This window comes from Berghia stephanieae, chromosome 4 (genome assembly GCF_034508935.2).
Source record: "Berghia stephanieae isolate SIO BIC M18660-M18661 chromosome 4, UCSD_Bste_1.3, whole genome shotgun sequence".
In the NCBI taxonomy this organism is placed as follows: domain Eukaryota; kingdom Metazoa; phylum Mollusca; class Gastropoda; order Nudibranchia; family Aeolidiidae; genus Berghia; species Berghia stephanieae.
Genome location: NC_088363.1, coordinates 30548924 through 30572396, shown reverse-complemented (window position 1 = coordinate 30572396; position 23473 = coordinate 30548924). Strand labels below are relative to the sequence as shown.

The following is a 23473-nucleotide window of genomic DNA, read 5'->3' as shown; positions in this document are numbered from 1 at the left end:
TTGTTCCCTATTCAAACAAACAAACAAACAGGATTTTCCGAAATCATTAGCCTTCCTGGCCTAATTCAGTCGCAAAAAAGGACTTTGGATCTTTAAATTTGATTGATATTATTTTACCCTCACTTTAAACTTCAGCAGCTCAGAATTTGTAAATATGGAGAGGCATTGAAAACACAAATATGTTTTTATGTAAAGTGGCTTCGTGGTCTTCTGGTATGATGCTCACCTTCTGACCTGTAAGTCCGTAGTTCTGACCAAAGTTAAATACTGGAAAAAAAAACAACTTTTTACACACATTCTCTCACCGCATTCATGTCTAAAATGGGAACTTGGTCGGTATCAGCGAAAAGAAAAATGAAAAAGCGCCTCACAGGAGTCATGTTTTGTCATATATGTTTAGTGATATTGTTGACTTGGGACTCGCTGTAATAGGCTTTGAGCACATTTGGTGGATACTGTGCAATATAAAACACTAGTTTTTTGTTTGTTTGTTTGTTGTTTTTGTGTGTGTGTTTTTTTGTTTTTGTTTTTTTTTTGGGGGGGGGGGTTGTTTGTTTGTTGTTTTTTTTTTGTGTTTTTTTTGGTTCGTTTTGTTCTCTCTCTTTTTTTCTTTTTTTTTTTTTTTTTTTTTTGGTTAAAGCAAAGAACGATAAGCCACTGCCGAATCCTAAGTAGTATTAATAAATTATGGTAAACCGATAAACTGAAGGCTTCAGCGACAGACGCGTTTTATGTTATTTCACAGTTACACACTAGATATCTAAAGTTTTCCCCAGTGAACAGCTTCGATAAATCAAGGGCGAGCGTCTCGATATTTAGTATAAAAAAACAACAAAACAAACCAACTTATGTCAGAAATACCAGATAAAGGTTTTGCTATATAATAATAGACAAAAGATAACGAAATAATACATCCAGGTAATTTTCTTGTTATATTTGTGTTATCAACATTACAAATTTAGAGAATCTAGTGCTTAATAGACCTACTTAACCCAAATCGGGAAAAATCATACTTCGCTTATTTCAATCCTTTTCTCTCCTACTTTAATTAAATATTTTAAGTGAATTGTTATTCGTACAATTCTTGAGCATCACAGCATTTTTATCAAACAGATTTATAAAACTGAATAGTGGCAGGTTGTAATTCTGAAAACAAACTGTGTATAATAGAAGGGGGAAAGTCTTAAATAAAGACTTTACTTTAAAAACAAAAACAAAAATAAATCAAACAAAGAAGAAAACAAGAGCACACACACAAAAAAAAGACTTGACTATGACTATAAGAAATTTAAAACAAACAAAAAATCAAACAAAGAAAGAAAGAGCTAAAAAAAAGTCTTGACTATAATTTTTATTTTAATTTTTTAAAAACCAGCAAAACAATTTAGGTCACGACTGAGTCAAGGGTGCTCCACTCCCAGAAGTAGCATTGCTTCAAATGTTAAGAGTAACTATCTCAGACCATTTTGACCTAGATGCTATTTGTTACAATCGTTACAAAATGGTAATATATTTTTCGGGCTGAACTTGATCCTTAACGAGATAATTACCGTCTTCTGGCAAAACACGAATTAAAAAATTTGACCAGAAAACTCCTCCTTCAAATATCGATCGATGTAAATGACCATCATCTTGGCAAAAACTCTTAAACCTGGGACTTCGCTTTACAAGGAACACTTAACATGTAGGACGAGACAAATGTCTGCTAGGCAATAGTAAAATTCATTCCGACAGAGAACAACGCTGTTAATGGTTAGATACTCATTTTACACCTGAGTACGGTGAGAGAATGTGAGTAAAGATCCATTTCCAAGGACTCAAGTATTCGCCTTTCAGAACGGGACTCGAACCAAGACCTTCCGATCCTAAGGCTAGTGTGATGCCACCACAAGACTACATAGTCGCACAGGATCAGAAAGAGATTCATCTATACTTACCACTTGTAAAAAAGGCCAAAGTGAAGACATGGTGATGGTGAATGTGATGGCACCCAGGAACACGCTTAGGTACATGACTCGGATAGACCGCCATCTACTTTTGTCGAACTGTTCTATGTCGATACGGTCTACATGTGGTATACTGGGGGAAGAAAGGGAGAAATGATAATATTATTATCAACTTGTTGTGTATGGAAAAGTATGGGGTCCCGATAGCTCAGTTGGTAGAGCACTCGCTTCACACGCAAAGGGATCCTATGTAAAATCGAGATTTATTCCGACCCCCCCCCCCCCCCATATCCATCCGTATCTGGGTCTGTTAGATCTGGAGGAAAGTACTTTGCGATGGACTAGTGTCCTATCCAAAGGGTAGCAAGCAATTGCTATTGTTCGTCGCATGCTATTGAAACCGGGATAAACTCCGGCTCCGTGGATCTAATGGCTCTGAAGGACTACTTTTTGTATGGACAACAAAAAGAATAAAATGGATAAAACAATGTAGCCTAGAAACAGGCATTTCCACTGATTTCCCATGCTATATGCGCGTCATAATGCGCCATTCATTCCTCCGACAAACTGTTGGTGACCCATCGTCTCATACCGCCGTGATTATGTCATTTGAACAAGATGCTGGAAATTAAAATTATGTCACGAATATGAACCTTGGGATTAATTTCTATTCATCATGGTGGATAATAGAGATCTAAATATAATTTCCTACACTGCAAAAAAAAACAAAAAAAAAAAAACAAAACACCAAAAAAGCCCCTTAAAGTTCGCATTTCCTATCATTTCAATTATAGATTTCCTACCATTTCAATTATAAATTTCCTTTCATTTCAATCACAAATACGTTAACATTTCAATTATATATTTCCTATCATTCCAATAATAAATTTCCTATCATTCCAAATATAAATTTTATATCATTTCTATTATAAATTTCCTACCATTTCAATTATAAATTTCTTATCATTTCAATTATAAATTTCCTATCATTTCAATTATTAGTTTCCTATCATTTCACATATTCATTCAGTTTATAGGGTCCGATTCACCCTGAAATAACACGGTTTTGAGATGATGTGTCACATAAGGAACCAAATTTTCATTTATCACAGTACAAGTCGCCTGTTATGCGACCTTTATATACAAGCGCTCTCTCTCTCTCTCTCTCTCTCTCTCTCTCTCTCTCTCTCTCTCTCACACACTCTTTCTCTCTTACTTGAATCAAATGAGATAGTGTTTGTAAAATGCCTTACCCAATGACACAACATGAGGACCATGATTTTGCGATCCTTGTTCTCCATCCAATCACTGACCACGCTAAACATTGTTTGACTTTATGACGAAACAAGACACCTTAACGCTGAGTGACCGTGGCCACAATAAGATAATATCTCTGATGAAATATTTTAATTCACAAAGAAGAAGGATTAAACTAAAGCTTGCGTTCAATTCTATCGTTAACTTTTACTTTAAGTAGATTCAAGTAAGTTGGATTGCATTGATTATAATGATGTTAACTTTCTTATAATATGATTCTTGAACTCCTGTCTTGAAAATTTCGAACATGTTCTCAATTCCACTCTGCGACCTTGGGAGAACGTGCATTGATGAAGGTGACGATGATGATGATGATGATGATGATGATGATGATAATGATGATGATGGTGGTGGTGGTGTTAAATATGATGATGATGATAATGATGATGATGATGATGATGATGATGATGATGATGATGATGATGATGATGATGATGATGATGATTTTGATGATGATAATGATGATGATGATGATGATGATGATGATGATGATGATGATGATGATGGTGATGACGACGACGACGATGATGATGATGATGATTATGATGATGATGATGATGATGATCATCATCATCATCATCATCATCATGATGATGATGATGACGACGACAACGATTGCGGCGGCGGCGTCGAAAGAGACGGCAATTGTCGTGATCGCTGTATCCAAGACTCTCATACTCTAGTCACTCGAACGTTACTCTTGGGATAGTTTTTTTTTCTTGTATTTTTCTTTCTTGCTTTGTCTGGCACCTTTCATCCACACTTGTTCAGTTCTTTATCTTACATAGGTGCCTGCTCCTTAATTTCTTAATTTGATATTTAATGGGCATCACAAACGGCATTCCGCGAGCTCACTCTTTATCAAACACATTTATGCCCGTGAGACACAATTATATTGTTATAATCTGACGGGATTAATCGTCAACTTACAATAATATACATTACTATTATTGAGAGTGATATTTTATATAATAGATGGAAAAGATCTGACGGACCCTAACAAGTCATCATCTTAACAACGCCGCTACCACATTATCTCATTCGTCTGTAGTGTTTCATTCATCCTGTTTTGTTGATAAAGGAGAGACCCGAAACGTCAATTTTTTTTCGTATATTAAATTGAAGCTTACATTCAATTTCACGTTGTTATTTATTTCTTCGAGTTTCGAGCAGCAACATTTACATTGCTTGAAAATGTAAAAATTCGTAATTTTTAGGAGATATAAATTGTTGTAGCGATAGTTAACCTTAAAAATCAAAGATTTGCTCTGGCAGTGATTAAATAACATTTCAAAATCCTTAAAACTTTTTGCAGTCTGGCATTGATTATCATTTTCAATAAGTTTTAATCTTAGAGATTGATGTTCATATAATTCTGAAATTGGAGCCAATAATTTATAATTTTCCGAATTTTCCGTAACACAGACAAGCGTGTGTAATCTGTGTTCCGTAATAGAAGGCATGGCTGCAATATGACCAAAAAAAATTACTTTATTATTTTGTCGATTAAAATGACGTCCAGATTTCTCTATAGTAGTATATTCCGAGTCATGAATAATTTATGGTTTTAGCGTGTTGTTAAATTATATATGTGGTGGGTGGACGGCTGTACTTTTCTGGGGTAAGACGATAGAGAGACAGGTGTAAATTAATACTGAACATGCCATTGGTTATGATTGAACAATGGAGGTAAATAGGTAAAGAATACGTGCGCCTCAGATAATTTATTTTAACCAATGATTATTGCTTTAGGTACTGGAATATTGAAGCAACGCGGGGGTTGTGTCGTTAGGATGACCACTGACCCGTAACATTATAAGGGGCAGCATGGCTCACCGGTACGGTCTTTGCTTCGTATCCGAAAGGTGACGAGTTCGATCACCCACCCGCCGTTACGATGTGTGGCCTTGAGCAAGTCACCTCGCCCTAGATCAATGTGCGGCACTGCACTGCTGCTGACGCCTGGGTTATTCAAGTCTTCCCTTGGACTAGACACGAGAGACAAAGTTCCCCCATGGGATGAATAAATACTGTTTTGACAATGATAATGATCTTACCGAAGGTGTGACGTGTCAGAGGGGGGTTTTGGGTTTGTTTTTTTTAAGTTGCTCCTATTGATCCGGTTTTTTCTGGAGATTTAAGTTCAAGTTCATGTCCATAAGATACAAAAGACACACTGTGCCCATCACCGCAACTCTTATATTAAATTTCTTAACCCGGCGTGTACATATATGCAGGTCTGACATCCGAAGCCGATTATGGGACTATTTTAACATTGTTAAATATAATAAAAATGAGAAACCTCAGGTTTTTTTCCGTCATAATATATGCCGAAACCCATGCACGGTGATGAAAGATGGGATACAGGGGAAAATGGAGGGCAAACGAAGAAGGGGTAGACCTAGACCTAAATATATTTTTTAAAACATCCTAGAATGGACAGAGATGAATGGAAGGGAACTATATGATACCATCAACAGACGAAGAGAACGGACGGACTTTGGTCATCACAAAGTGCGAGCAGCCAACATCAATGAGGACGACGCTGGATAGTGAGTGAGTGAGTGTAATGGACAATATTTTGCGTCATTTTTTTTTTTTTTAGATTTCCATTACAACAATGAGCCCAAAATGAATTGGGTTATCAGGCCTGCAAATAATGCACGTTGGCTTAAATCTATCAAACTACACTGATCCCTGTCACTCCAGTCATTCAATCCACCCGTTGTTCTTGTTTACGTGTTGCGTTGAAACCCAGGACTTCATAGATGTCGCTGGTTGAAACACGTTGAAATTATATGTGGGATCTTCTCTTCTTTATGGATCTTGCAAATATTCCCTCTAAAGATGAATGAAGGGAAGTATATTTTATTATTTATTGCATTTGTTTATTCTGTTGGGTTTTTTTTTTCTCCACTGTTTATCCCTTTGGTCTAGTGGTAAGACACTCGCTTTCGTATCGGAAGGTCCTGGGTTCGAGCCTCGCTCGGCGCATAGTTGAGTCCTTGGAGAAGGCTCACAACTAACATTCTCTCACCGTACTCAGGTGTAATATGAGTACCTGGCCGTAACAGCGTTGTCTCTGTCCGAAAAAAAAATTTAATATCGCCTAACAGGCGTCATGTCCCGTTCTAAATGTTAAATGTTCCTTTGGCCAGGGATCCCTTGAGCACGTTTAGTGGATATTGCGCTTTATAAAAAGCTCAATTTTTATCCATTAAACCTTGCTTGAGATGGAAGGACGAAGGACAATAATTAACGATAGTGAGTGTAACAGCAACAATAAGATCGGTAACAATCGTGTTAGTTACCATTGTGTTGTGGATAAGGCAAACTCTAATCAATGTTAATCCGTGTCGGAAATCATAATATTGTTGTTTCCGACGCTCGTGGTTGTCACGTATACTACAAGCCCAATAGCCAATAATTTATGACAGCTCAAGGCATTCACTTAGCTGCCGTACTCTGAAAAAACACGTATTTAAAAATTTGGCCAGAAAACTCGTCCTTCAAATATCGATCGATTTAAATGACCCCTCATCTTGGCAAAAACTCTCAAACCTGGGACTTCGCACGAAGTCCCAGGTTTGAAAGTTTTTGCCAAGATGAGGGGTCATTTAAATCGATCGATATTTGAAGGACGAGTTTTCTGGCCAAATTTTTAAATACGTGTTTTTTCATAGTACGGCAGTAGTTGAACTGTGATCATCAAATGACTGACAATACTCCAGAGACAATCATTATGATACATATGTATTGCATGATATTATGAAGTCAGGCTTGACCAATCGAACCAGGCGACAACAAGAGCTTTGACAGTTACCAGGCCAAATCAATTGTGACGTCATCCCCTCAAGACGGTGAGATGTCGGGAAGATTCAGATGGTCAATTTTTTTTTTTAAACGTGAGCTTTTATGTGGCGCAATATCCACTAAACGTGCTCAAAGCGCTTTAGAAGGGGTCCCTGGCCAACAGCAACACTTAACACGTAATACAAGACATAACGCCTGTCAGGCGATATTACAATTTTTGGACGGACAAAGACAACGCTGTTAACAAGTATTATTAGGCTTTTGCGACGACGTGGTCTAGTGGTAGAACACTCTCCTTCGGATCGGAAGGTCCTGGTTTCGAGTTCCACTCTGAGCGGCGCATAGTTGAGTTCTTGGCTCTTAACTCACGATCTCTTATCGAACTTGGGTGTAAAATGACCGTTAACAGTGTTGTCTCTGTCGGAGAAAAAAAAATTTGTAATATCGCCTAACAGGCGCCGTGTCTCGTTCTACATGTTAGGTGATGCTGTTGGCTCGGGACCCGTTGTAAAGCTGTGGATCACAAATTTAAACAGCAGAACGAGCGTTGAGCGAGCCTCAAACTAAGCAATAGACTAGTCTCGGGCGATTGATACTATGACTTTATATCACTAATAACATAGCCACACTAAAACAAACAATGAAATGGTGCTGCTCGAAGCTTGATGAAATGAATAACTATGTGAAATTAATTACAATGTGAAATTGAATGTAAGCTTCAATTTAATGGACCTGTTTTCGTATATTAAATTGAAGCTAACATTCAATTTCACATTGTTATTTAAAACAAACAAACAAACAAACAAACAAACGAGCAAAATAACAAACAAAACTAAAAGATAAAGATCTGAACAAGTGTGTATGGAAGGTGCCAGACAAAGCAAGAAAGAAAAAAAATACAAGAAAAACAACATCCCAAAAAAAGTGTCTACCTCGACCGGGTAAAAAAGCATAAGGCTTGTGTCACACTGCATCAAGTAAGCCAGTAGATTTAATGACATCAATGAGAGAGGTCTATTATTATCACTTGCTTAGGGTCAAAGTGTGCTTACTATTATTATAATAATCCCATGATGTTTTCCTAGGCCTGATGAAGGCGTTGATCACCAGTGGACGAGTGTCCTTTCCATGTACACAGTTTCTGTTCTAAATTTACATATAATATTATACTATGTAGTTTAACGGTGTTATATCGGCTTTATATCGACAAAACTGCGACTGTGATAATCAGAAAGACTAATGCATATTATAATATAGTCGCTCTTAACCGACGTGTTACATCTTTACAGGTCTAATAGCCAAAATTGTTATGGGCTCATTGTTGTAATGGAAATACTCTTAAACCGACGCAAAAATAGCGTCCATAACAACGTTGTTTTAAGCGTATAATTGCATCCGCTTGTCAGACCTGCAAATAATATGTGCTTGTTGCTGTAAATTGTTTTGTTGTTTCATGTGTTCTAGTTACATTTTCTTGTTTTGTTTTGGTTTGGTTTGGGTTTTTTTTTTTTTTGTTTGTGTTCTTAATCGTTTTTTTCTTGTTCGTTTGTTTGTTTTCATGTTCGTTTTTGTTTTGTTTTTCTCTTCCATTCTTTTAGTCTCTTTCTTTCGATTGCCAAAGGTTCATAATTTTATCGAAAAAAAAATCTTCCGACTTAATAATAAAGCGTGCAAACGCTTCCATTCCTAGGAATTAAAGTTGTGCATATTCATTCAAATAATTAGAATTTATTCGCTAGGTAATCTGTTTTGGGTTGTTGCGATGGCGTGTGGAATAGCCATAAACAAAGAGGAAGTAAATTCCTTTGTTTAGAGACATAAAATATTCGTCTATGTATCAAGTTTCTTCAAATTAAAAATAAGATTATCCATTTAAATTGAGCTTTTATATAGCGCAATATCCACTTAATGTGCTCAAAGCGCTTTACATTGGGTCCCTGATCAACAGCAAAACGTAACATGTAGAACGAAACATGACGCCTGTTAGGCGATATGACAATTTTTGTGTGTGACAGAGACAACGTTGTCAACGACCAGGTACTCATTTTACACCTGAGTAGGGTAAAAATTTGAGTAAAGAGCCCTTTCCAAGGACTCAACTATGCGCCGAGCGAGGCTCGAACCCAGGACCTCCGATCCGAAAGCGAGAAGTAGAACTACAAGACCACCTAGCCGCACAGTTTTGGGACGGTGGATCACAAATTATGTTCTGAATTTGATTTAAGACGAAACTGCTCAGGTTTGATAGATGTAGTCTTGAAGTGAAATGATTATTTCATACTTAAGAAGAACAGCAGCTGTTCATTAATTGTAGAACGTAGAACAAATCTTGTGATGCGCTTTGAGTATATTTAGTGGATATTGAGCTTATGATTTGATTTTATATATAGCACAACGATGCTCGCATGATGTGCTCAAATTGCTATATAAAGGTTCTCAAGCCAATAGCAACTCTGAACTTATAGAACGATGCACGACGCTCTTTCAATGATTTCTTTACGAAGAGACAACGTTGTTACTCATTTTACAAGGTTTAACAGACTGTGATTTCTCCTCTCATTTCAGTAATATGCCTTACACACCTTTTCGTGGATATGTTTATAGTCTCTAATCTATAGTATACTAATGAAGATGTCAATAAAGCACAGAACATATTATTTCACTACCTCAAATTTGACGGTATGAACCATGAACTTTGTGGCTCCTCTTATTTATACATCACCGAGAGGTAATAGGGCAGAGAAGTCGTCACGTCACATCTTCTACTCTTCCGGTTCCAAACTCTTTGTAAGTGTGTATGTAACCAGTCCTTCGGAGGACTAATAGTAAATAGGTTATAAATAAAATCATAAGGTGGTATAACTATTTTAGTATCAGGTTGTTTAGGCATATTCTTAAGATTACGGGATTTAAAAGAGCGAGGATGGATGATCTGTATTGACGCCCAACATATATTTGGACAAGAGAAAAAGAAGATCAGTTATTACACAATGTATGTATCCAGTCCTCCGGAGAGAGTGGTTTTACACTTTCAATGAGATTGGTACCAGTTTTTGACATCATAGTTTTGTTCCCTATTTCACTTGATCATTTAGGCCTTTGCAAAATCTATGTTGTCGTGCTTTCTTCTCTGTTGTAACATCAAGATCTAAAACAGTTTTGTGTGGTGCGTGCGCGCGCGCGGGCGCGTGTGTGTGTGTGTGTGTGTGTGTTATGTGAAGTTGTTTTTTTTTCGGTTTGTTTAAAAAATATATATTTTGTTTGTTTTTCTTTGCTTTTTAAAAAAAAGTTTTGCTTTGTTTGTTTGTTTGTTGTTTTTTTTTTTTTGTTTTTTTTTTGTTGTTGTTTTGTTGTTTTGTTTTGATCAATAAATTTAGACGCCCTGGTTTGTATTAGTTCGATTTCGTAGATTTCACATTTAATTGTGGTAAGGGTCCCCGACAGAGCTACAATATTCTAATATAGTGTATTGAATCCATTTGAAAGCATTTTACCCGTAAAATAATTACACTCAATAATCAAACAACACAACCATGTCTTTCACTTCATTGACTACACACCGTATTCAGTTAATGAATGCTGTGCCGACGTCAATGAATAATTATATAATATGTTTTGTTTAGTTTTGTTTTTATAATTTGCTATGGGTTATACACATTATTTATAAATGTATTTTGAATAAAATATACGCTAAGAAAACTCATAAGAATTATTTTTCAATGAATCTTTTCTGAAAATGATATGTTGATGATGATGATGATGATGATGATGATGATGATGATGATGATGATGATGATGATGATGATGATTATGCCGGTAGTTGTCGTGGTGGTGGTTATGATGATGATGATGATGATGATGATGATGATGATGATGATGATGATGATGATGATGACGATGATGATGATGATGATGATGATGATGATTATGCCGGTAGTTGTCGTGGTGGTGGTTATGATGACGATGATGATGATGATGATGATGATGATGATGGTGGTGGTGATGATGTTGGTGGATGTAATAGTAGTAGTAGTAGTAGTAGTAGTAGTAGTAGTAGTAGTAGTAGTAGTAGTAGTAGTAGTAGAAGTAGTAGTAGTAGTAGTAGTAGTAGTAGTAGTAGTAGTAGTGGTTGTTGTTGTCGTTTCTGTTGTTGTGGTCGTTTCTGTTGTTGTTGTCGATTTTGTTGTTGTTGTTGTTGTTGTTGTGGTGGTGGTGGTGGTGGTGGTAAAATGATGAAGGTGGTTTTTATGAAGAAGAAGAAGGAGGAGGAGGAGGAGGAGGAGGAGGAGGAGGAGAAGAAGAAGAAGAAGAAGAAAATGATGATGATTATGATGATGATAATGATGATGATGATGATGATGATAATGATGATGATGATGATGATGATGATCATGATGATGATGTCGACGACTACGACGCCTATGACGATAGTAGGGGATAAAAAAATAACATAGCAACCAACTCACCTCCCATTCGTTTCATGTTCATCGTAAAGTCTACCGAGTCTACTTCCAAGTAAAGGGGATTCCTCGTTAGTCACAAAGGTGTCCGTTTCGGATGCGTCTTGTACATGTCCCATTTTGAACTTGGTAAAAGATGCTGATGATGAATTGAATTAATAAACTCAAAAGGCGTCGGCACTTTTTGCCTTTTTTTCTTCCTCAAATCATTCTACATATAGATCACACATTATAGATGTACCGTATTTAATCCACCATTGGAAGTAGAAAACGAATATTAAATAAAAAAAGGATTCAACAATATAATTAATAATCAAAAATAATGAATCAATTTGCACCTCTGATCAAGCATGACATTGCTCTTATAATTTTTATTTTTTTAAATTGGAAAATATATCACACAGTAAAACGGAAATATATTTGCGGCTTTATTATAATTTGTAAAGACGTAGTTTATACATTTATTGTAGATGAAACCTCAATGAAAATGTGTATTAGGCTATAAAATCCATTCGAGTCACAGCCCCGGCATATAATTGTCTATCGTATGGTCGAGATAGAAAGACTTATTATACAGAGGTTCTGATAAGGGGGCATTGGCGATCACCTGGGTGAACACACTACGATCACCAATCCATGTGCACCCATCCGACCAATGACGATCGTGATTGCTGACCGAGGAAAACTTATCATGTGACATTCCACCACATTGCATAAAATTAGAACATAAAGGAGAAAAGCGAAAGGAAAAGTAGAAATGAGTGGGGGGAAGTGGAAAGTAAAATAAAGTCAAAATAAAAGACACTGGACACGGATCAGTTAGCATTTAGGTTCACTAACTTGAACTTGAATTGATTTAAAATCGTTTATTGCTTTAGACATAACAGTTCTCTATCTAACCACCCAAAGTCCAAAGGTTCAGTCCTGTTGTCTGAAATGGAAACTTATATCGAGTGACTCAGTCGTGATTTTAACTTCTAAAACTAAAACATTGTGCTTACTACACCTACACAACATCACAATCACATCATTATAAACTCTCTGTGCCTCTGTAACTGTAATGCTCTGGAGTATATCTGGACCTTTGCATTTGTATCCTCGTTAAAATTTTGACATAGTTTCAGTGTCGCTCCCCCTGCGGCTATCAGGTAATATTTCCCAGGGACTACAACTACAACCAAATAGTTCAGTTTTGTGTAGTGTTGTGTATGAATATGAATTATGAATGTCACTGAATGTGACTAGAACCTCTTGATCTAGACTTCATTTTCTGTTCTTAAAAATATCTTTAATTAAAGTGTTACCAGAACATCGTGAAATGAAATATTATTGGATATTTTTGCGATCAACAAATAGATAAACATAATCCTGTTTAACTTTAGTAGGCAAACTTGATTTTATCATGTCAAGATAAATAAAACCAGTCCAAGAAATGCACGATGAAAGTTCCAGCTAAATTCCATTTTGATATGACAAAAATATACAAATACAGTCCAACCTATGTAAGACGAAACTGCATGGGCACGGGGAAAAATCATGCCAAAGCCATAGCTTTAGACAAGATTTCGTCTTACTAATACTACACAAGTTTTCATTCTTCTTCATGAAGGGTGATAATGATAAGGTGCACAGTACATGTTTATGTACCCATGTCCCAACCCTGCTAAAACTTTTATGAATGTCAACTAACAATAGACATCTAGATATGTATAATCTTATTTCTTGATAGAAGTCCTTCAGAGCCATGAAACCGGACTTTATCCCAGCTTCTATGGCGTGAAATGGACAACAGTTTGCTATCCTTTGGATAGGACGCCTGTCAATTACAAAATACTTTCCACCAGATCTAACAGATCCAGCTTCAGGGGATCCGAAAAAAAACTTTATTTCACCCGAGATCTCAGTCCTTTGTGTTTTGATACTGCAAGCTAAAAAGCATTTGTTTGGGTTTATTTTTGTATTTGTTTTGTCGCTGTTGTTGTTGGCATTGTGGATATTACACTTTATTTAACCATTCCTTTTAAAATATTCTATGCCTGCTCATGACGTGTTCCACAGTTGTGAACAAAATTCAAATGCAAGAGCTTACTGTGATGCTATTACAGGATCTTGCGTTTGATATTAATCTTTGATTCAGTTACTGACCAATCACCGTCGATTCCAGTTAATTGACCAATTTTAGCCAACTAATGATAAAACCTATTGAACCAATCTCCTTCATCCATTTTTACCATGGCATTTTTGCATCTCAAGAATGTTCCAACAAACATAAACTCCACCCCCATTTCACCAAATTACATGAATTTATAATGAATTATGAAATGTGATCATTAAAAGGAATTTTAAGATACCACTGCACAAGCCGATTGATGAACACCGTGTCAGAGCCAAAGTGGTAACTAGGTGTGATCACCGGTCGAGACCAACTTCTATGTAAGAAGTCGTGAGTCTGGTACAGAAGACTGCAATATGATGCAAAGCAGCCAACTGTCCGGATAAAATCGGGACTCCCAATTCGGGGAAAAAAGATTGGACTGATAATATGTCAGGAAATGACACTGGCGTGTCTCAGGATTATTACTTTTTTGTTTAGCAATTGAAAATAAGGGACAAATAGAAAGTATAGCTCTATTTATAGATTATATTTTATAATAGTCCTGACAAACTGCCATTTTGGGTCATGGCAGTATTGCACATTAGGTTGTCCTGTAATAGTTCTTTGAAAAGTTTACCGCTATGACATTGCAATTGAAGTGAGTATGCAAATCCTAGCGAGTCTAATTTTCTCATGACCAGCTGTCCAGGCTGTTTGCTGTCCCCACTTCTTGTGGTATTGGACTGGGTGACAAAGACAGCATATGGCAATTCCAACAATGGCATCCAATGGACATTTTCAAAAAGACTTGAAGACCTTGAGTTTGCAGATGACCTAGCCCTCCTCTCACACTGCCTACAAGACATGCAGAACAAAGTCACGGCCCTGGAAAAAACAGCTTAACGAGTTGGTCTCAAGATTAGTGAAGAGAAGACAAAACTACTGCGCTTAACTGCCAAACAAGAAGCACAAATCACCATCTCTGGCACAGCAATAGAAGATGTCAGGGAATTTACATACCTTGGCAGCAAAATCAGTCAATCAGGTGGAACTGATGAAGACATCATCGCTAGAATCAAGAAAGCGTGCCAGGCCTTTGCAATATTGAGACCAATATGGAAAGCGTCCAGCATATCCACAAACACCAAGCTGAAAATATTTAACACTAATGTTAAAGCAGTCCTGCTCTATGGGTCTGAGACTTGGCGAACAACCTTGACCACATCAGCCAAGATACAAACTTTTGTCAATCGCTGTCTTCGACAAATACTCAGGTTGAAATGGTTTGACAAAGTGCCAAATGCTGACCTTTGGACAAGAACAAACCAAGAACGTCCAGGTCAGATGCAGAAAGTGGAGATGGGTTGGCCACACCCTGTGGAAAGAGCCCTAATATAACCAAGCAGGCTCTCAAATGGAACCCACAGGGCAAGAGGAAACGGGGTTGTCCAAAACAGACCTGGAGGAGAAGCCTCCACCAAGATTTAAGTGTCTCCAATCTTACCTGGAGTGAGGCAAAGGTTTGTGCCAAGGACAGAAGAAGATGGAAGAGTGCTGTTGAGGCCCTATGCTCCGCCAGGAGCCAAGAGGCATAAGTCACCTGTCCAGTTACCATTGTTGACATAATGAGTAACAACAGTTTCTGAGCATCTGAGAAGCAGTGAACCAACAGTCATGGGACAGGGTCATAAACTTTATTCGCTTACTGCTGGTTTAGTCGGTGCACAACTTACAGGTGTGAAATTTTGGATCTGATGTCAGGAGATAGATTACTGCTATATTGAAAAAATTGCTTCAAAGGCAAACTTAAGGTATTTAGCATATCTATCATTGATATAGAGCTGAAGGGAAAATTGTCCATCTTACACAGAGAGATTTTTCAAATGGGAGCTGAATCTTAATGTTCATTTTCGCATTTGACAGGTTCTATTATTCAGAGTAGATTAAGAATATTGGACTTGGTATGGGGGGAAACAGAGGCCTTCCATCTTATACAATATCCTGTCTTTCAAAGCATGTTTGAGTGTATTATTGAAAAGAAGTAATTTGGCATCTATCAATCAGTTTCTCTCTCTCTCTCTCTCTCTCTCTCTCTCTCTCTCTCTCTCTCTCTCTCTCTCTCTCTCTCTCTCTCTCTCTCTCTCTCTCTCTCTCTCTCTCTCTTTCTCTCTATCTCTCTCTCTCTCTCTCTCTCTTTCTTTCTCTCTCTCTCATTTAATAACCATCTGCAATGTCTATCCAGATCCTGCAGTCTTAAAAGACATATTGAAAAAGCCAACTTAAACCCATCTTCTGCACCATGGCATCAGAACTATCATTTCTTAGTGTCTTTTGGATACTGTCAGCCGCTGTTGTTTTTCTCATCCATGTTGCCATATTGCTTTGTGAAAAGAAGCTTCCTGAAGTGTTTAGAGCTACTTGGCTGTTTGGAAAAATGAAAAGCTTAAACAATCTTGAATCAAAAACTCCTTTTCCCGTTCCAAAAAGGTAAGTAACAGATCACATATCCATGTAATAATAATAGTAACAAAGTTTAAAATTTATTTTAATTAAATAGAGCACACAAATCCAAGTTTTTGTCCCACAACCTCAATATGGCGTTATATTACGATTTTATTCCTATTAAACGTACTGCATGCTTTAAAAATTGAGTCAAAAGGGTGTGGGTATTTGTAACAAAAGTCTATGACTTTGACCTTGATCCTATCAATAATCTACATTGTAAATAGAATAAAGTAACTCAATATGCTGTCAACATAGTGTCAACGTTAGTAATGAAATATACCCCTATGTGAATAGCGCAGTAGGACATACAGACACCATTTATCTTTACTAATGCTAACACAAAGAGATGTTAATATGTTAATACACAGATGTGTATCTGTGAAGTACTGCCTAAACCTCTTAGTGGAGTATCACACGCAAAGTGTGATGGGCACAAGTGCTCACATACGGGGAAATAGGATTGAGGTTAGGGGCATGCATTTATTAGTGTTGGTGCTCTTAATGGGGATAATACTAATGCATTATGTTGAGAACTCCAAATGCATCAGCCACTTACATTATAAACAGTGAATTTTTACGTAGTTGCTCAATTTGAATTTAAAGTTTTATGTGTTTTGGGTCTTCAATTAGGGTCTTTATTTTGTTAGGATTGTAACGTCCAGGATGTCAAATGGTTTCTTCCTTCAACACTGTTTGTAATGTATGTGGCAGATGCATATTAGAATTTCTCCAGGCATATTTGGTGTTTCAACTTGATATGTTACGTGAATGAGGTGGTGGGCTCCGTGTGTGAAAAATGAGATGAATCGTGGTTTTTGGTCAGAATATTATTTTTAAATGTATGTTATGGGTTGTTGTTTTTTTTGTTTTGATTTGATTTGATTTTTAAAAAATTTCCTTAAGTTTGTGTTAGTAATTTTACTTCTGTTATGAACATCTTACCAGTTTTACAATCTCACAAACATCAATCCTATTTTTTGGCAAATTTATTTGTTAATGCAGATAGGATGGGCCTTAATATACATTCCCTCAACATGTTTTATTTTTATATAAAAACTTTTTCATCTTTTCTTTGTACTGAAAACCAATCTGGGCTGCTATTAAAACCGTACCTTGTGAAATAAGAGAAAGTGATTTACTCAAGGCCATACAGCATAGTGGATATGACACCATTCTAATGCTTCCTAGTTAAGCATCAAAGACCATGCCATGTTTTTAAACAATTATCCATTGAAAACGCACTAATATGCAAAGTGACTCAAATTAATAAAGGATCCAATTGTCATACACCATATTAATTAAAAACGTTACTTTTGGTATCAACATTGATGAACTGGCATGCCTCTGCTTTCATTTATTCATCATTTGAAACTTTTCAACTTGTTTTTGTTTTCTTGCAAACTCATAATTTTACTCCTCGTCTTCCTCACCTTCTCTTATTCCTCCTCCTTGTCCTCTTTTCTTTCATAATGTAGAACCAAATGTCATTCAACTAATATTTTCCTATAACCTAATGTTTTGAATTTACCTCTTCACAGTTGGTTTACTCATTTCTATGCCATTGGACTTGCCGTTCACAGTGTGGTCTTCACATCATTTATGCTTCACCTGACTGATCACACTTTTCTCCCAGGAATAGAAGGATTCTTGAAAATATTGCGTTATCCAGTTACACGTGTATCAGGTATAGAAGCATACTTTATTCTAAATCGTCTTTCTTCTCTTTATAATGTTTTCTGCAAATTGGTTTTCTCTTTTAGTTTTTGAAATACATCAACCAACCAAAAAATGAATAGATAAATTATGATGTTACTTTTCTTGTAACTATCAGGAGAGCCACATTATGCAAGCATAGTCTTCTCTAACCAACTTGAGTCAGCAACCAATCTCAGCTGCTACAGCATAAGCATTATATAGATTTAGTGGTCAGTGAAGCAATCGGTAAAGAAGTTGCATTCATTGTCAGTAATTGATTTATGTAAATATCATAATTTTAAACCTTTAACTTTATATCAATTTTCAACAGTTTTTTATCCTGACATGATGGCTGGATAAGGATATAGGTTTGATATGTAACTGGAAACCTCAAGTCATGAAGTGATATTGCTGAATGAATAATCACAAAATTAAACATAAGACCTAATTATACGTCTTTGGATCTGGAATATAAGACCACAAAATATGACATTCTCAATGCCACATTTCTTGATTTTCTTTGATCTGTTGTTGAAATTTCAGTTGCAAGAGAATTATATACTTCCACTCTTAATTTTCAGAAACAAATGCTGTGCCAGTTGTGATAGTGCTCACCATGGAATGGATTCAAATGGCTAGACGTCTCACAGAGTGTCTGTTTACAAGCTCTTTCTCAAATAGCACAATGAGTCCTGTCCATTATATCTTAGGGATATTTTTTTACACTTCTTTTGGCTTAGGACTTGTGTCGTCTGTAGACATTCCCAATTTAAGATTCAGTAAGTTCATGAATTATTTTGATTTTATTTTTTAGTGCATGAAAACTGTCTTTTCAATGTGTTTTACAGAATTAACATAATATGTAGCAATTGACTTGGAAATGAAATGAAAATTTTATTTGTATTTCTTCTAATAGTGTAAAAATAACAACTCCATAATATATAATTCATGAAAATATATTAATTTTGTTAACGCCACATGAGGTTAGAAAAATGCTGCAAACAGGTGACTTATATTTGATCAGTATTGATGACCTGATGTTCAAATTTTGGAATTACTACTAGGTAGTTACATTATTTGCTAAAACATCTAGTTTAGCATAGTGTTGCTATTAGAGCTGTTTAAATGTAGTTAATGTATTTTAACTCCTTTTATAGGTTCTGATGGTCCCTCAGTCCGACACTAATTCCGTAAATCTAATTTAGATGGTACCACCGTTCAGTGCCACTTCCTACATGAACATTCTTTTCTCTCATTTATGTACTGATCTCTCACATGCACCAATATTTGTTATCATACAAGGCATCAAATTCTAGATCTTGTGTTTTTTAAAATCATATTTCAGATTTTATCAGCAGTGATATGGTCTTCTATGTTCCTGCAGCTATGGTATTTCTTATGGCTTCCTTCTATCAACACAAGGCTTTTCAAACATTTGCATCTTTGAGGAAAGTTGAAGAAGGTAGAGAAATAGGGTTTTTGTATTATGTTCAAGTCATCGTTTCATATAATAAAATCACGATAATGTGCTTTCCTTTATGTAAATAAATAGGACAGTTAACCCTTTAAATATTTTTTTTATTTATTGGGCTGTTCATTCAATTATATCAGTCCATATATCGGTCCACATGTTACAACATTATTTTAAACCAATTTATCTTTTTCCATTAAACTCATTTCAGGTTTTGTCCTGGATGTTTATATTTTGACCTTTGGAAAGTTGTATGGCACAAAATTTAAATGTCAAGTCACTGGTTCTATTTACTTTGTCACTTAATTCAGACCTTATCATAGATTTAGTTGTTAACTTCCGCCTAGAGTTGCCATTGAAAAATATGGTCATGCATAAAGAATTTTAGAAATTGGTGAACTACATTTTAAGCATCACGAGTTCAAATGTCCTTACTCGAAGAGCCCTTTATTTTCAAAAGCAATGGTATTCAGTCAGTTTTAAGGGGGACTCAGAACCCAAGGTTTTCCCTCAGTGTCAATTCCATACAATGAGGATGAAGGTCTGATATGGATTGACACTAAAGAGAAGAATTAGATTCTTGTTTCAATTCTATGAAGGGAACACTTTAGCTCTCACTGAAGCCAAGCATCGGGAATTCTCCCAGCTTTTTAGAGGCTTCATATTAATATGATCCATTGTGGTGTGGAATGATACTCGTCTTCAGACAGTTAGGTCCCAGGTTGAATTCCTGCTCTGGGCAGTGTAAAAGTCCTTACCTTATTTTATCACCACATTCAGTGCAAATGAGTGCCTGGCCTGTAACAGCATTGTCTGTCGGGTGAAAAAAAAATCCAATAGTGTCCCACGTGTGTTATGTCTTGTCCCAAAATGTTGTGGGTTGCTTCTGGCTAGGGACCTTTTGTAAAGCGCCTTGAGTACATTTCGTGGATATTACACTCTATACAACCACTTGATATGTCATCTGCAGAATCAATAGAAAAGCCAAGAAAGGTAATGCATGTTCTATTTGTTTTTTTGAGAACATTAGGACGTCCAAACATTAAAATTTCTTACCATCAGTAAGACATTGTATTTTCTTATGCGTCCATGATCAGTTCAAAGTGATTTCAGTATTTTAAATAGAAAGATAATATAGAGTAAATCTTTTTATCCATGTTTTTATGTTCACCTTCCATTATTCAGGAAAGCCAGCCAAAGGTCACTACATTCCCCGAGGCCACCTGTTTGAGTGGGTGTCTTGCCCTCATTACCTGTGTGAGATCATCGTCTACTGTAGTCTGTGCCTGATGTTTCAGATGAGGAGCAGCTTCCTGAATTCAGTGCTGTTTTTTGTTTTTGTCAACCAAATGAGTTGTGGTATTTATTCACATGACTGGTATAAACAGACTTTTAAGAATTACCCCAAAAGTAGAAAAGCTATCATTCCATGTGTTTTGTAGTTGTAAAGATGCTTAACCATACAGTTTAAGGTTTAACATTTAAGTTAAGATAAATAAAGGTAGCATGAATTTTGTTTTTCATTCTCATTAGAAATTATAGTATATGATATTTTAGAGAATATACTTAACAGTAAAAGAAAGAAAAAATATGTAGAATTTGTAGCCAAAGTGACAACATGATAATTTATATCAATAGATTTTACAAATTTGAAAATTTGACATGTGAAAATATTTTTGTTATTGTTGGATGCTAATTGTTACATCGTTCAAAATGAATGAATTGCTCTTCAACATAAAATCTTTGCTATCTCATATATTTGCTTCATGGAAAATGTTTATTAAGCATTTGATATGACTTGATATCTTATGACATTTTAAAACTTTATCTCAAATGATGTTTTATTAGGCATTATATAATTGCAATTATGACCCCCAAAAATTCTCAGATTTTGAAAGCCATAATTTTAATTGCTGCTTTCTATGTAAAATTACTATTGATATTACTTTCATTTTTTTTTCATTACCTTTATTGTATTTTTTAAAATCTATAAAACGTATTTACTAGAATAGCTTTAAAGTTTGTTTTATTTTATTTTTACATACACCAACATCACTCTAGATGGTCACGTCTGTAATCCTTCAACATGGATACTTCATCTCGGTTGTTCTTGAGTCATCATTACAGGGTTGCTAATTTACAGAATTCATTATGTTAAAAAACCTCAGTATATTTTCCAGTCACCTACCAAATGGAAAGAAGTCAGTACATAATGAGGTTCATCACTCAGATATAAGTCTGCCAACGTGTTTGGGTAAAAGCTTAGTCGATTATTTTTTTTGTTGAAAACTTGATCTAGTTCACATTGCTGTATTTCAGCAGTTATGAGCCCAGATAAAAATTAAATCATTTGTCTCTTTTTTAACTGTTCTATCATCTTCCTCGATACTCATGATGATTGCCTTTATAGTTTTGCAGCTGTTTTTTGTTTTTTTAATTCTAAAACAAGCATTGAATTTTCCAAACTCTGTTTTGATGCTCAATGAAAGTCAGTTATGCCTTTATACCATCATGTTTGAGTCTGTTCTTGTAGTATATTAAGTTGGCAATATAACAAATTTAATATACATTTTGTTAAGGACAACATTTATTTGACTTTAAAATCAATAGATTGGCGGTTTGTTATAGTCAAGTTTGTAAAACTTAAATGATGGAAAATCTCCAAATGCCTTTACATAGACACTCAAACTGTTAATAAATTGTTGAGCTTGTCAAATATGTGACAATTATGCATTGCAATGATATGTTAATATTTATATTGTCGAAAATATTATATTTACTATAATAGTTTGTTTTTCTTTTGGTGCCATTCTACTGCCATAATATAAGATGTCTTATAACACTGCTTTGATTTGAATCAATATCTGATACATAACTTGAACTTTTTTTTGGTACTATTTACTTATTTTAGATTTATTGTTAAAATGAACATAAACGTTCATGTTCCTTATTTCCATTTTTTTTTTTTTTGGTTCACAATTTGTTATGGATTTGTTTGTGTGGCTTAGGGGCTCAGCGTTACAATGTCTTGTCTTGTCACAAAAGTCATGCAATGTTAAGCGTGATCGGTGGCTAGGTGGGTGGCCGTGATAACAAAAAATTCAGGTCCATTAATATATATTGTCCTTGCATAAGGCACTTTACACACATTACCCCCCTCTCATTGTGGGCAGGGAGGTACTTATTGTGTCTTCTATCCCCCATATCTGTTTTCCAACTTGCTTTCTGTCTTTGTCTTGGAATGAGATTACTTGGTTTTGTCCTGGCCCTGACCGGATACCCTAGCTGGGAGGGAAACAGTCAAATGTATAGTTGAGTTGTGGGAGATATTTTTTTCCTTGTAAATCATCTCTCTTCAATGCACTGTATTGTTTTGTTTACATATTATATGATTTGTAAACATTTGAGTGTATTCCTCTTACTTGGGACCTGTGCTTGTGTCTGGATGAGTCTTTTAGGTGATCTCAAACTAAGTACTTTGATAGTGTGCTCTTGGAAGCTACATCTGTTTCCTATTTGAACAAATTCCCATTTTGTCATACCTATTCTAGGCTGCTTTAATTGTAATTCTATAACTTTTTACTATTCCATTTAAACAAACAAAAAACAAGATGGGTGGCCGTGATAACTGAAAATTCAGGTCCGTAAATATATAGTGTCCTTGCATCAAACACTTTACACACATTACCCCGTTTGACTCAAGTTTGAATTAGTATCTGGCTGCAAGCAGTGGTAGATATTGTAAGAGAGTACATAAAGGAACCTAATAGTGGAGTGATACTGTATAAAATAGAAATAACATGGTTCCATATGACCTGCCTGGGGAGTAAATGAAACATTGTGAAGCGCATTGAGCATGGTTAATCCATGGGAATGTGCAATGTAACTGTTCATATTTATTTTATGTGTGTTTCAAATGAAGAGACAATAAATGAAGTTAGAAATCCAATTTGAAAATTTATAAATCGCACCTGCATCATACAGTCAATCATTGACTCAATGCCTATCAAAAATGACATTTGTAATAAAAAGGACTATTTATCAAAAGTATCAAATTTTAGAAAGAAAATAAATATACAAAACAAAAAGTTATTTATCACGACGACCCACTGATTCGAAGCAAATCATTTTGTATTAACATATCAATAAAACGTCCAATGAAGTGAGACAA

The 23473-nt window shown here is 35.7% G+C and overlaps 2 protein-coding genes across 5 annotated transcripts in view; one reads left to right on the top strand and one right to left on the bottom strand.

The window, feature by feature from the left end:
* LOC144970402 (major facilitator superfamily domain-containing protein 8-like) overlaps positions 1 to 12183 on the bottom strand; it is a 33338-nt gene extending 21155 nt beyond the window's left edge. Inside the window, exons 1-3 of one of the 3 annotated variants that reach the window (XM_078909993.1) lie at positions 11996 to 12183; positions 11543 to 11675; positions 1938 to 2079 (exon numbers count right to left, since the gene is read on the bottom strand). In XM_078909993.1, coding sequence (XP_078766119.1) covers positions 1938 to 2079; positions 11543 to 11655 — 255 coding nt within the window. In that variant the 5' untranslated portion in view covers positions 11656 to 11675; positions 11996 to 12183. Of the gene's footprint in view, positions 1 to 1937; positions 2080 to 11542 lie in introns of all 3 variants that reach the window. The other 2 variants (XM_078909992.1, XM_078909991.1) reach the window with 2 other exon arrangements.
* A 12-nt stretch (positions 12184 to 12195) lies between these two features.
* Positions 12196 to 23473, top strand: LOC144970403 (polyprenal reductase-like). 2 transcript variants are annotated; one of them, XM_078909994.1, is made up of 6 exons: positions 12196 to 12684; positions 15874 to 16118; positions 17675 to 17820; positions 18413 to 18610; positions 19177 to 19293; positions 20488 to 23473. In XM_078909994.1, exons 2-6 carry the CDS (start codon positions 15931 to 15933, stop codon positions 20742 to 20744), a joined length of 906 nt encoding a protein of 301 aa, XP_078766120.1. In that variant the 5' UTR covers positions 12196 to 12684; positions 15874 to 15930; the 3' UTR covers positions 20745 to 23473. The 2 variants fall into 2 exon arrangements, with proteins under 2 accessions (XP_078766120.1, XP_078766121.1); XM_078909995.1 differs by having other exon boundaries at positions 12236 to 12366.